Here is a 12,791-nt window from a genome sequence, read left to right as displayed (position 1 = left end):
CCCGGGCGGTGGGGTGGGCGGACACTCACACAAACTGGATGATCTTGTTCAAGCCCTCGATCTCATACAGGCTCTCGGTGTCCGAGCCGCCTTCCTCCAAGGACAGCTTCCCTGGGGACGAGAGAGGCCCGTGGGCCGGCTTGCTGGGCCCCTGGGGCTGGACACACCCGGAAGGGCCCACGGACGCAGACGCCTGGACAGGGCCCGCGTGGGCTGGGCTCTCTCTGCTTTCCCGAGGGCGGATTCCCGGGGACCCCAGAGGAAGGGGCCGTGAGGACCTGCGTGTGGTACCTCGTACCCCAGGAGGGGCCCCGGGAGCCACGAGGCTTTAGGCCAGTCCCGAGCCTTCTCTGCAACGCGGCTCCACCTGCTCCACGGCCTCCCAGGTGTGCAGGGGTGGGGGTGAGGGGGTCAGGGAGGCGGGGCCCCTGGGAGGGCAGCTGGGGAGGGGCCTGTGACCATGGCCTCGGACTGGCACCTTCTCTCAGGTCCTCCACGTCCATGACCTCGCCCTGCGTGATCCAGCTCATGTAGCCCCGGAGGTCCTCCTCCAGCTGCTGCTTCTCCCGCAGCTTCTGGAAGGTTCCCCTGGACTTGGCCTTCTCCCGCTCCTTGGTGAACTCCCTGCAGGGGAGGGGGAGGAGGGGGGGAGGTGGGGGGTGGACCCCCAGGCACAGAGCGGTTAGGTCAGAGGTCACGCAGCCAGGAGGCGGAAGCACAGGATCCGAACGGGACCAGCTGGCCCCAGAGTCGGGGCTGAGCCCGAGCCACCCTGACACCTGGTGCTGAGCCCTGGCTCCTCCAGGGCCGGGGTGGGGGCGTGAGGGACAGAGGCAGCCCGATGGAGGGGGCTCCAGGGGCGGGAGAGGAATGAAACAGGACGGGCTCCGCCTGCGCCTTCTGCCTCTTCCTCGCTGACCAGGGAGCACGCTCCTGGCTCAAGGGGACCCGGGCATGAGCGGAGGTTCGGATGCATGTCTCCCTGTCCTGGCCCTGCTCCCCCCCCTCCTCCTCCTTCCCCCCTCCCCCTCCCCCCCCTCCCCTCCCCCTCCCCCTCCTCACCCGCTCAGCACACCCAGCACCAGGTTGAGGATGAAGAAGGATCCCAGCAGGATGAGGGTGACAAAGTAGATCCAGGGCCACTCGTTCCCGATGGCGTCGTTGACCTGGTGGGACGAAGGCGGGGGTCTCACCCCCTGACCTGAGGCCTCGGGCCCCCTGCCTGAGTGGCCCAGCCCACCAACCCCGGGGACCAGGAGGGGGGCCGTCGGGGTCTGGCCTCCGGAGGGCGCCTGTTCTCTCCTGAAAACCTGGAACCGGGAGATCCAGGGCCTCCCGAGGGAGGGGAGGAGGGAGGGGAGGAGGGTGGGGAGGAGGGCGGGGAGGAGGGGGTCACCAGCCGGGCGTAGGGACCAGCTGGGAAGTGCCCGGCTGCCTCCTCTCCTCCTCTCGCGTCCTGCAAGGGGCTTCCCCGGGCGCTGGACACACCTGGGGGCCAGGGCCGCGCCCCTGCACGGGTTTCGCAGGGAAGGGTGAGGGGAGCAGGACACGCCCTGCCTACCCCGCGGCCCCGGATGAAGGGGGGAGAAAGCGGGGTGCTGGGGGGGGGGCGGGCCGGGGGCCTCGCACCCAGTACAGGACGTCGGTCCAGCCCTCCATGGTGATGCACTGGTACACGGTGAGCATGGAGAAGCCGAAGTTGTCGAAGTGGGTGATGCCGTGGTTGGGCCCCGGCCAGCCGCCCCGGCACTCGCTGCCGTTGATGGTGCAGGGACGGCCCGAGCCCGTCCGGGCGCAGGGCGACGGCTTCTCATTCTCCTCCGTGGCCACGATGTCTGCAGGCCGCAGCCGTGGACAACGGGAGGCCGTGGACGAGGAGGGGAGAAAAGTTGTGAAAATGATCATGTCACCGCCAGCCGGCGCAGCCCAGGGATTCAGCGTCGACCTATGAACTGGAGGCTGCGGTTCGATTCCCGGCCAACGGGATGTCTTATCTCCTTTCCTGCTCAGGGATCGGGGTGGCTCCCCAGAACCGAGGCCCGAGGTCACGGGCCCCAGCCGGCTGGGCTGTCCTTCCTCCAGGCCCTGGCTCCCCAGGCCGGCAGGGGACCTGAACCCTCAGATCTATCGCTCACGCACTCCGTAACCGTGGGCAAGTGACTGAACCTCTCCCAGCCTCAGTTTCCCTCCCTGTGAAATGGGAACAATGCCTTCCGTTGCGGGCGATTGATTCCCTAGGAAATGCAACCTCGCTCTTGTGGCTTCTTTTTATTCTTTTTCAAATATATTTTTATTGATTTCAGAGAGGAGGGGAGAGGGAGAGACACATCCATGAGGAGAGAGAATCATGGACCCGCTGCCTCCTGCACGCCCCACCCTGGGGATGGAGCCCGCAACCCGGGCCTGTGCCCTGACCGGGAATCGAACCGTGACCTCCTGGTTCCTAGGTGGACGTTCACCCACTGAGCTACACCGCCCTGGGCTCCTGTGGCGTCTTCATGGCGGCGGCTCCCCCTGAGCTGTCCCGGGACCTCGCCCGGCGCCCGCCCCGCCCGCCCCGCCTGCCCTCACCGGTCCCGACGTAGTAGCAGGTCTTGTGCATCTTGCCCTTGAAGAGCTCGAGGCCGATGATGGCGTAGATGATGACCATGAAGAGGACCAGCAGGGCGATGTGGAACAGCGGCAGCATGGCCTTGAAGATGGAGTTGAGCACCACCTGCAGGCCTGGGGGGCGGGGGGGGGCACACAGAACGAGCGTCAGCCCCCCGCCGTCGCCTCCCGCTCGCCACACCCCGGGAACCCTCCGGGACACCCAGGGAGGAGGAGGACCCAGAACCGGGCCAGGGCGCAGGCTGGGGAGCAGGAGGGGCTGTGGGGAGACGGGGCCACCCACTGGGCACCCCCGACACCAGCCGGAGGGGGCGCAGCACGCGGAAGGCTCGGAGCGCCTTGACGTCCAGGCCGGCGCCCTTGCTGCTCAGCGGCGTGGTGTTGCTCTGGATGAGGTTGACCTGCTCCAGGATCACCGTGAAGACCCTGGGGGGGGGGGCGGGGGGGGGGTCAGGTGAGCGCAGGCCCAGTGCTGGGCACCCTGGGTGCCCCCTCTGTGCTCAGGGGCAGGTACGGTTTGCCCACGGCTAATGCTGACTCATAACATAGCATGGGGGCGCGGGGAGAGAGAAGCATCATGTGAGAGAGACACATCCATTGGTTGCCTCCTGCATGAGCCCTGACCGGGGCTGGGATGGAGCCTGCAACCCAGGTACGTGCCCTTGGCCAGAATCGAACCCGGGACCCTTCAGTCCGTGGGCGGATGTTCCAACCACTGAGCCACACCAGCTGGGGCTGGGGCTGGGCCTGAGCGGCGCCTCCTGCCAGGGCCTGTCCCTCCCGTCCCTGGCCTCCTCGTCTCTCTCTCTATGGTCAGACTTCACTGTCCAATAGCCTTTGAAATCCACCCCAAGTCCTCCCTTACGAAACCTGCTTTGGACACCAAACCCTCGGACCCACTGTGCATGGGAACAGCTGAGCACCCGGACCCACTGGGCGGGGACAGCCGAGCCCCCGGACACACTGTGCGGGGACAGCCGAGCCCCCGGACCCACTGGGTGGGGTCAGCCGAGCCCCCGGACCCACTGGGTGGGGTCAGCCGAGCCCCCGGACCCACTGTGCGGGGCAGAGCCGAGCCCCCGGACCCACTGGGCGGGGCAGAGCCGAGCCCCCGGACCCACTGGGCGGGGCAGAGCCGAGCCCCCGGACCCACTGGGCGGGGCAGAGCCGAGCCCCCGGACCCACTGGGTGGGGTCAGCCCAGCCCCCGGACCCACTGGGCGGGGCAGAGCCGAGCCCCCGGACCCACTGGGCGGGGACAGCCGAGCCCCCGGACCCGCTGGGCGGGGACAGCCGAGCCCCCGGACCCACTGTGCGGGGACAGCCGAGCCCCCGGACCCACTGTGCGGGGACAGCCGAGCCCCCGGACCCACTGTGCGGGGACAGCCGAGCCCCCGGACCCACTGTGCGGGGACAGCCGAGCCCCCGGACCCACTGTGCGGGGACACTGAGCCCCCGGACCCACTGTGCGGGGACAGCCGAGCCCCCGGACCCACTGTGCGGGGACAGCCGAGCCCCCGGACGCACTGTGCGGGGACAGCCGAGCCCCCGGACCCACTGTGCGGGGACAGCCGAGCCCCCGGACCCACTGTGCGGGGACAGCCGAGCCCCCGGACCCACTGTGCGGGGACAGCCGAGCCCCCGGACCCACTGTGCGGGGACAGCCGAGCCCCCAGACCCACTGTGCGGGGACAGCGCTCTCTTGGGGGCCTGTCTCTGACGCCCTCGTTCTGGGCACGTGTGTCTGGGGCTCCAGGCAGAGGCTGGATGGCGAGGGGTGTTCCCTTCCCCCCGTCCCCCTGCAAGGCTGCTATCTGGCCCAGAGCTGGGGTCTGTCCTGCCTCTGGGGTGCTGGCCCCTCAAACCTCCCTCCTCCACTGCCCCCCCCCACACCCCGCCAGGCCTCACCCCAGGAAGACGATGATGAAGTCCAGCACGTTCCAGCCGCTGCGCAGGTAGGCGTCCGGGTGGAAGAGGAAGCCGTAGGCGATGATCTTCATGGCGGCCTCGATGGAGAACACGATGAGGAAGAAGTACTCCAGCTTCTCCTGTGGGGGCGAGAGCGGCCGTCGGTCCTCTGGGCGTCCCCAGCGCACGCTGCCCTTCCCTCCCCAGTCACACTGCTCCCAGCAGCCTCGGGACCTCGGCGCCTGCCGGAATTCCCTCCTCCGCCCCCACCTCGCGGCCACACAGGCCTCCCTCGGGCGGCATCCCTCCCCGAGGCCTCTGCTCACATTCACATCTTTCCCTCTGTGCGCGCGGACCCCTGGCTGAAATAAATCACCGGGCCCGTTTCTATCCCGTTGGCCTTCACTCCCACCCACTGAGCGAACGACTCTGTGAAGTGGGGGGACTGTTCGGTTTTTTTAATTTTATTTATTTTTTATTGTTCTTCTGCCGGAGCCCAGAATTGCGTGACTAAGTGAGTCGTCTGGAGCCGGGGGTGGGGAACGTCCGGCCCGCGGGCCCTAGGAGGCCGTGAAATCCGTTGGTCTGGCTCTGCCAAGGTGAGGGGTGAGTTCACTATGTGGTTGACCACATACAGCGTGGCTCCGAGGGTGAGCATCGACCTGGGAACCAGGAGGTCAGGGTTCGATTCCCGGTCGGGGCACAGGCCCGGGTTGCGGGCTCCGTCCCCAGTGGGGGGCGTGCAGGAGGCAGCCGATCCATGATTCTCATCATCCATGTTCCTCTCTCCTTCTCCTTCTCCCTCTCCCTTCCTCTCTCTGAAATCAATACAAATATATTAATAATAATAAAAGAATATACAGAGCTTTCTTAACAAAAAAACAGGTGGTGGTGGGGGTGGGGGGGGACACGGTCCCAGAATCCCCCCGACATGCTCTTCAGAGCCGTTCCCTGGGCGGGGTGGGGGGAGCCTGCTGTCCCGGCCGCACCGCCCGCAGGTGTCCGGGCCCCGCCTGGGTCTCCGTGGCCACCTCAGCCTCCAGGTTTGGAAGATGAGCCGCTGGGGATGAGGGAAGCGGCTATATTTAGCCCGATGGACTCCGGCTCCAAAGCCAAGGCCTGACCGGGTGAGCCCTGCCTCCTGCCCCCACCTCACCCCAGGCCTGGGCTGGGGACCTTGTCGGGGGGAAGGCTGGGTGGGCAGAGGAGCAAAGAGGGGCAGCTTTCCCGAGCCCCTCTGAGCTCAGGCGGGACAGGAGTGGGCGCTCGGGGGCAGCACAGCCTGGAGGTGGACACTGGGGTCCTGGCCACAGATCGGGGGACAGAGGCCCGGGGGAGGGGCGGGGTGGGGGAGCCGCCGTAGGAGGCGAGTGCGGAGGCAGGGAGGGCACAGCTGGACAGGGTGCTGGGGTGTCCCTGTCCATGCTCAGTGGGGGAGGGTTGGGGGTGGGGGTGGGACAAGCACTGGGTATCTCTGGGGGGGCGGGCAATCTAGAGGTGGGGTCTCCGGCCATCTCGCCAGGACTCTTGTGGGGTGACCCAGCCCCCGGCCTGTGCCCCTCGAGGCCAGCGCTTCGCCCTCCCGAGGTGAGCGCAGCCGCCCTGGCACATTCCTGACCCTATAAAAAGGCGCCGGCCTGGATGCCAGAGGCTCGGCCGCAGCCTCTCCCAGGCTGTGCAGCAACCTGAGCCCAGGACGGTCCGGGGGCTGGACGCCACGGTGAGGCCCGGGGGGGGGGGGCCCTCAGGCCCCAGGAGGCCGCCACCAGGCAGCACCAGGACCCCTTGACCACCGTTAGCAAAACTCATCCAGCCCGGCCGGCGTGGCCCAGGGGTTGAGCATCGACCTATGAGCCAGGAGGTCAGGGGGAGGTCAGGGTTCAATTCTGGGCCAAGGGCACAGGCCCGGGTTGTGGGCTTGATCCTCAGTGGGGGGCGTGCAGGAGGCGGCGGGTCCACGATTCTCTCTCATCATTAATGTTTCTCTCTCTCTCTCACTCCCTCTCCCTTCCTCTCTGAAATCAATTAAAAAAATATGTATTTTTTAAAAGTATTTGTATGCGCCCTGACTGGTGTGGCTCAGTGGCTAGAGCGTCGGCCTGCGGACTGAAGGGTCCCGGGTTCGATTCCGGTCAAGGACACGTACCTTGGTTGCGGGCACATCCCCAGTGGAGGGTGTGCAGGAGGCAGCTGATCGATGTTTCTCTCTCATTGATGTTTCTAACTCTCTATTCCTCTCCCTTCCTCTCTGTGAAAAATCAATAAAATATATATATTTTTTAAAAAAGTATTTGTATGCGTCTGGCTGTGGGTGAGTATGTCCTTCAAGGTAAGCCTGTTTTCTCTCGCCTAATCCAGAGTGGGGGCGGGGGAGGCGGGGCCCCGATTCGGACCGTCCCTCCAGCTGTGTGTGTCTGTGGCTCTATCACGTGTTACAGACGGGGCAAGGAAAGGGGTGCAGAACCCCAAAAGGCCCTCTGCTGCCCGTCCTCGGTGGGAAAGGGCTCTCCCGAGTCTCACCAGGAAGGGACACGGGCACGCGGCCCCCTCGCTCACTGGCTGAGCCCTGAGCCTCAGTCTCCGCATCTGTGAAATGGGACTTCTCTGCCCGGCTGTGCTGGGAGGTGCTGGCCCAGGGCGCCCCCTGGAGGGCGGGGGGCAACGTTACCGAATCAAGGAGAGCAGCCCAGCTGGTGAGAAGGCCTGCAGGTGGTTTGGGGTTCCCTAGCCTTGGGGGTCCCAGGCACGCAGCCCACCTGGGGGAGGGGGCCCCAGCCCGGCGCAGGCCCAGGGCGGGGGCGGGAGGGAGGGCCGCTCACCAGGCCGACGTTCAGCGAGTTGTTGTCATCCTCGGGCATCGGCAGGTACACGGCCAGGGCCACGCAGTTGGCGAAGATGGTCAGTAAGATGATGGTCTCGAAGGGTCTGGGGTCCGGGTTAAGGAGAGCCCCCCGAGGGAGGCGCGGGTGTGCAGGGCGAAGGGTCAGAGGGCGCCGGGGGTCAGCCTGGAGGAGGCTGGAAGGCCCGGCTGCGGGCCCCGTCCCCCCGCAGGCGGAGGGAGGCCTGGTCCCCGCTCTCCCGGGAGCAGGGAACTCACTCGCAGCTCTGAGGCCGCGAGGTCCGGTTCTGGCCCAGGCGCCTCAGCTTTTCGGGCGTCTTAGGGCTCCTCTCTCAGCATCTGCCCCCCACCCCCACCTGCCCGCTCCCCGGAGCCATGAATTTCTGAGATTCTGGCCAGACCACGGGGGAGGGGCTCCCTGGGAGAAATGGGGCGGATGGGGGACAGGCCAGGTGCCTGCAGAGCCCGACCGGGAAAGGGGGTGGTGGGCAGGCGACACCCGAACCTCAGAGCCTGAGGAAGGAGGGGCTGACCAGCCCCTGGACCAGCACCCCCAGATCCCCACATCCCCCCAGACACGCCCCCCTGAATAGCCGTCTCCCAGAGGCAGCCCAGGCCGGGCCAAGGAGGGGTTGCTGAGGGAAGAGAGCGAGGGAGGGCCCGCCGGCGTGGCTCCGTGGCTGAGCGTCGACCTGTGAGCCAGGAGGTCGGGGTTCGATTCCCGGTCAGGGCACAGGCCCGGGTTGCGGGCTCCATCCCCAGTGTGGGGCGTGCAGGGGGCAGCCGATCCGTGATTCTCTCTCATTGGTGTTTCTATTTCTCTATTCCTCTCCCTTCCTCTTTCTCTAAAAAAAAATCAATAAAAACATATTTTTAAAAAGAGAAAGAGGGAGGGAGGGGGTGGGAGGCCCGCTGTGGAGCCGCCTTGGGTGGCCACCCCGTTCCCCAGGCGCTGCAGGTGCAGAGCAGGGAGAGAGCCCCCCCCGAGGAGGGAGGCCCCCGAGGAGGGAGGAGATCCTGTCCCCCCAGACCTGACCAGGCCCGAGAGGCAGGGCGGTCAGCCGGGGGGACTGGATGGGGTGCACGCAGCCATGGGGGCAGGGCTGGCTCTGACCCCAACGATTCCAACCTGGGCCCACATTTTCCGTGTCTGTCTCTTCGCCCTTCCTCCCGGGGACAGCTGGCCGGAGCCCGGCTCCCAGACCCTTTAGAAAAATCTAAACTATTCCCGACCCTCCCTGACAGTCCTCCGGCCTCCTCCCTCCCTCCCTCCCTCCCGCCTCTCCCCTCCCCCCTCCCCCAAGTAACCCAGACACCCCTCCCTCTTCCTCCCAGAGCCCATGCCACACAAGAGGGGCCTCCAGCCCCCCGGGTCCAGGTGGGGTGCGTCCTGCGCCTGGCTGCCCGGTCCCCGCACCTCCCCCACCCCCAACAGCGGCTCCTGCTCAGCTCCTGTCTCTCTCTCTCTCTCTCTCTCTCTCTCACCCTTCCCATCAAGGGGAAGGTTTCCTTGCAGGCCCCCCCACTCTACTCTCCCCCATCCTCGCTCAAAAAGGAGGCTGCTGCTTCAGAAACCTGAGGGGAGCCCCGGGACGCTGAAGCACCCCACCTCGCCACAGACGGCCAGGGGGCATCACCAGGCCCCTCCCCCAGATCTTCCTCCCCCACCCCCACCCCCGCCGAGGCCTTCCTTCCCGGCGGCTCCTCCTGGGCAGCCACCCCGTCTCCAGGTCCCCATCTCCCGGCCCCCGCGCGTGGTCCGTGGCCACCCTCCCTCGCCCGCGTTGCACCCGCGTGGCCGCCCTGCGCGCGAGGATACTTCCACTCGACGATGCTGATGCAGGCCTTCCGCAGCGGGTTCTCCAGCGTCAGGCACAGCAGGGCCCGGGGCGGCCGGGGCAGGATCTCGGGGGCCGGCTTCTTGGCCTGCTTCTTTCTCTGGCCCTCGTCCTGGGGGGAGGCCGGCGGCTCCATGTTCCCGGCGGCCTGGCTCTCCGGCTCCCCGCCCGGCAGCCCTCTCCTCCCTGCGTCCCCGGTGCCCTCGCCCTGCCGTGGGGACTGGCCGCAGTGTGCAGGGCCAGGCCTGCCCCGGGCCAGCAGGGTGGGGCGGGAAGATTACTCTCCGCTCCCCGGGAGTAAAATTAGCCCCTGAAGCCAGGCAGCTGTCACTCCTCCCCAGCCCGCAGCCAGTCAGTCGCTCCCTAGCTCCCTAGGCTGCCCCGGGGCGGCTGGGGGTGGGGTGGCCGCCGGCAGGGCCCGGGGTGGGCAGTGGGGGACGGGATGGAGGGTCAAGGCAGGCGAGACCTCAGGAAGGGCGGACCCCGATACAGGCACACACACACACACACACACACACACACACACACACACACACACCGTCCTGACAGACTGGCTCCCTTGTGCCAAGATGAGCCCTGCAGGCCCAAGCCCCATGATGCTGCCCAGCAAAGGTGAGGGGGGCCCTCAGCGCCAGGAACAGCCACCTCCCACCGCAGCCCCGCCCCCTCGGGGAAGGGAACCTCTGCAGGCAGGTGGAGGCCCCCTGGACACAGCCCCTGCCACACCCCGAGGTGCGGTCTGCTTTGTGTACCCCCCCCCACCCCCGACTGTGCGAGGGTTGAGGGCTTTCTCTCAGGGACTCTGCCCGCCCCCCCCAGCCTTGTCCCTGGGGGGGGGGCATGTGCTCAACTTAAAGGGTGGTGGAGAGCACCTCACGCCCCACACCCCACACCCCACAGCTAGTGCCACGACGGAGTGGGAAGGAGAGAGAGACACAGGGCACACGAGGGCAGACTGTGGTCCAGGCATCAGAACTCAACACGTATTTTATTTCATCCTTCAGTGCCAACGGTGCCGATCTGCCCATTCGGTGCCACGGCCAGGGGCCCAGCTGGGAGCGAAGGCAGGCGGAGGCCACGCTGCGGGTGGAGGACGGGACGGCGCCCTCCATCAGGGAGGCCAGGGAGCGCCACTTAGGGGTGCGTGCGTGCGTGTGTGTGTGTGTGTGTGTGTGTGTGTGTCTGTGCGCACAGACCAGCTCCCAGAAGGCGCGGTGTTTGAGGCCACCTTGAGGCGCGCAGGGCAGGCGCATCCGAACCTGAGCGCGACTCGCCTCCTGGGGCCTCGCGGACGCAGACTGTGACCCGGAGGGCGCGCAGGGCCCCGCTTCCCCGTGCACACCCCGGAGCTGGGCCCCGTGCACACCCCGGAGCTGGGCCCCGTGCACACCCCGGAGCTGGGCCCAGGCGTTCCACGCGCAAGGCCGAAGCGGAGGCGGAGCCAGTCCCCGGGTGACGGTCCAGGGCGCCCTCCTCCGGGCTCTGGCCAGCGCGGCTGGCGGGCTTCCCCGGGGCACGTCGCCCCTGCTCCTCAGTCCGCGTTGGCCCCTCGCACCCGCTCAGCCGGCGAGGAGAGGCGGGCGGTGGCGGGGACGGAGGGGTCCGAGGCGCGGAGAGCGCGCATCTCCGAGGGTCTGGGCACGGCGCGCCCCTACGCACCGCAGTCACTGCCTGGATGCCTCGGGCTCCGGGCCCGGCGAGGCGGCGAGGCGGGCGCCCGCGGGCGGCGGGGCGTCGCGCGGGGGCTCGGGCCGCGGGGGGCCGTCGGGCGCGCGCAGCAGCTCCTGCAGGTGCCGGATGTAGCGGATGGCGGCGCGCAGCGTCTCCACTTTGCTCAGCCGCCGCTCGGCCAGCGCGCGCGGCAGGTGCCCGCGGAGGCGCGCGTAGCCTTCGTTCACGCAGCGCACGCGGTGCCGCTCGCGCTCGTTGCGCTTGTGGACGAAGGCGGGCTCGAAGGCGCCGTCGTAGGCGCCCAGGGCGCCGGGTCCGGGCGCGCAGGGGAACAGGCCGGCGTAGGCGGCGGCGGCGGCGGGGCCCGGGAGCAGCAGGAAGGGCATGGCGCCCGGGGGCTCCGCGGGCAGGGGCGCGGGCCGGGGCGGGGGCGCGGGCCCGAGCTGCAGGCCGCCGCCGGGGGGCGCCGTCGGCCCCCGCTCCATCAGCGCCCGGCAGAAGTGACCGTTCATGGTCTGCGGTCCACGGTTCATGGCGCCGCGGGGCGCTGCGCCCAGGGCCAGACCCTCCCCGAACCGCCCCCGCTCGGGGTCTGCGCGTCCCCACCGCGGGGGCGCGTCACATCGCCAGCAGCCGCTCGGGGGTTCCAGGACTGGTTAGGGGTTCTCCGCGCTCTGTGCGAGGGCTGCCGCGGTCCCCCTAAGGGGCGCCATCGCTGCGGACCAGGGGGGCGCCTCCGGGCAGAGGCTCAGTGCGCACAGGCTAGGACCCAGCCCGGGGCCAGGCTTCGGGCCCGCACCCTCCTCCGCGGGCCATGGGCACCCGCCTGGCCGGCAGCCCCGCGCGGGCGCCTCCCGAGGGCGCGAACCCTGCGGCTCTGCGCTGGGGCCACGGCGCTGGGGCCTGGTTTCTCGCTGGTTCCTCGCGGCGCGTTGGAGACCCCAGGCCGCTTGGGGTGTCGGGGACTGACCGCTGATGCTAGGCCTGCGCCCGAGGGTCCCGGAGAACCGTCCTAAAGGAGAGGAACGGACAGACACACGGACACTCGGGTTAGGCGAGGCCCGCGATGACGGCCGGGTCACCCCACCCTCGAATGGGGTGTCGCAGGCGTTGTCAGGGAGGCGGGGCGCCTGCTGAAGGCGAGACCTCAGAGCAGGGGTCCCGGCCTTGCGGTCGCCTCCTGTGGACGCCTCTCCGAGTGCCGCCCACCGACGGAGGGAAGTACCCCCCCCCCCCAGGAGGGGAGGGTCCCTGAGAATCGGAGGAGAAACAACATGCCCCACACCTGCCCGGGCCTGGCGTAGGGACAGCGCCAGACGTGCCATGTCCTTGGGGAGCAGGGAGGCGTCTTACCCCTGGCACCTTCCAGGGCCTCCCACCCGGGGGGCGCATGGGCCCCTTGTCGAGTTGCCATGGAAATTCAGTGCTGCCTGGCCGTATGGCTCAGTGGTTGGCGTCAACCTATGAGCCCGGAGGTCAGGGTTCGATTCCCGGTGAGGGCACGTGCCCGGGTTGTGGGCTCCATCCCCAGTAGGGGGCGTGCAGGAGTCAGCCGATCAGTAATTCTCATTGATGTTTCTCTCCCTCTCCCTTCCTCTCTGAAATCAATAAAAAAACATTTTTAAAAATAAATAAATCCTGATTCCTGTGGGTGGGGCGTCCCTCGCAGGTTCGGATGCCCGCGCTGTAGGTGAGGGTCCGCTCTGGTGGGGGAGGCGCCGGGCGCCCTGGGGGTGTCCTTAGGAGGGTGACCGTGGGAATCAGACGGAGTCCAGCGCCAGGAGCGGCGCCCCTGGGAACCTGACGAGGAGCCCCCTTGCCTCAGCTCAGAAGTGGGACCCCCCTCCGCCCCCCAAAGCCTGGCAGGACCTGGTCCATCCTCGCAGACCGATGGACTGGGCAGAACCGGTGGCCAACAGCGCCACC

General features: G+C 68.2%; 2 protein-coding genes across 3 annotated transcripts in view; both read right to left on the bottom strand.

Moving 5' to 3' along the window:
- CACNA1S (calcium voltage-gated channel subunit alpha1 S) overlaps positions 1–9,330 on the bottom strand; it is a gene marked incomplete at its 5' end in the record, with an annotated part of 34,426 nt that extends 25,096 nt beyond the window's left edge. For both annotated transcript variants that reach the window (XM_081114527.1, XM_081114528.1), the window contains 9 exons: positions 30–111; positions 479–624; positions 1,063–1,166; positions 1,630–1,835; positions 2,572–2,724; positions 2,894–3,036; positions 4,518–4,657; positions 7,337–7,442; positions 9,176–9,330. In XM_081114527.1, the coding sequence (XP_080970653.1) occupies positions 30–111; positions 479–624; positions 1,063–1,166; positions 1,630–1,835; positions 2,572–2,724; positions 2,894–3,036; positions 4,518–4,657; positions 7,337–7,442; positions 9,176–9,330 (1,235 nt within the window). The remainder of the gene's footprint in view (positions 1–29; positions 112–478; positions 625–1,062; positions 1,167–1,629; positions 1,836–2,571; positions 2,725–2,893; positions 3,037–4,517; positions 4,658–7,336; positions 7,443–9,175) is intronic.
- Positions 9,331–10,186: 856 nt separating this feature from the next.
- Positions 10,187–12,583, bottom strand: ASCL5 (achaete-scute family bHLH transcription factor 5). Its single transcript, XM_081114616.1, has one exon. It carries the CDS (start codon positions 11,396–11,398, stop codon positions 10,859–10,861), a length of 540 nt encoding a protein of 179 aa, XP_080970742.1. The 5' UTR covers positions 11,399–12,583; the 3' UTR covers positions 10,187–10,858.
- Positions 12,584–12,791: the final 208 nt, after the last annotated feature.

Source organism: Myotis nattereri (assembly GCF_964212035.1).
Source record: "Myotis nattereri genome assembly, chromosome: 20".
NCBI classification, from domain to species: Eukaryota; Metazoa; Chordata; class Mammalia; order Chiroptera; family Vespertilionidae; genus Myotis; species Myotis nattereri.
Note: the sequence above shows the minus strand (reverse complement) of the source record. Positions and strands in the feature narration are given on the sequence as shown.

Bases quoted from the DNA above. Each gene is read 5' to 3' on its own strand.
- ASCL5 (XM_081114616.1), bottom strand. From the start codon at position 11,398: ATGAACCGTGGACCGCAGACCATGAACGGTCACTTCTGCCGGGCGCTG.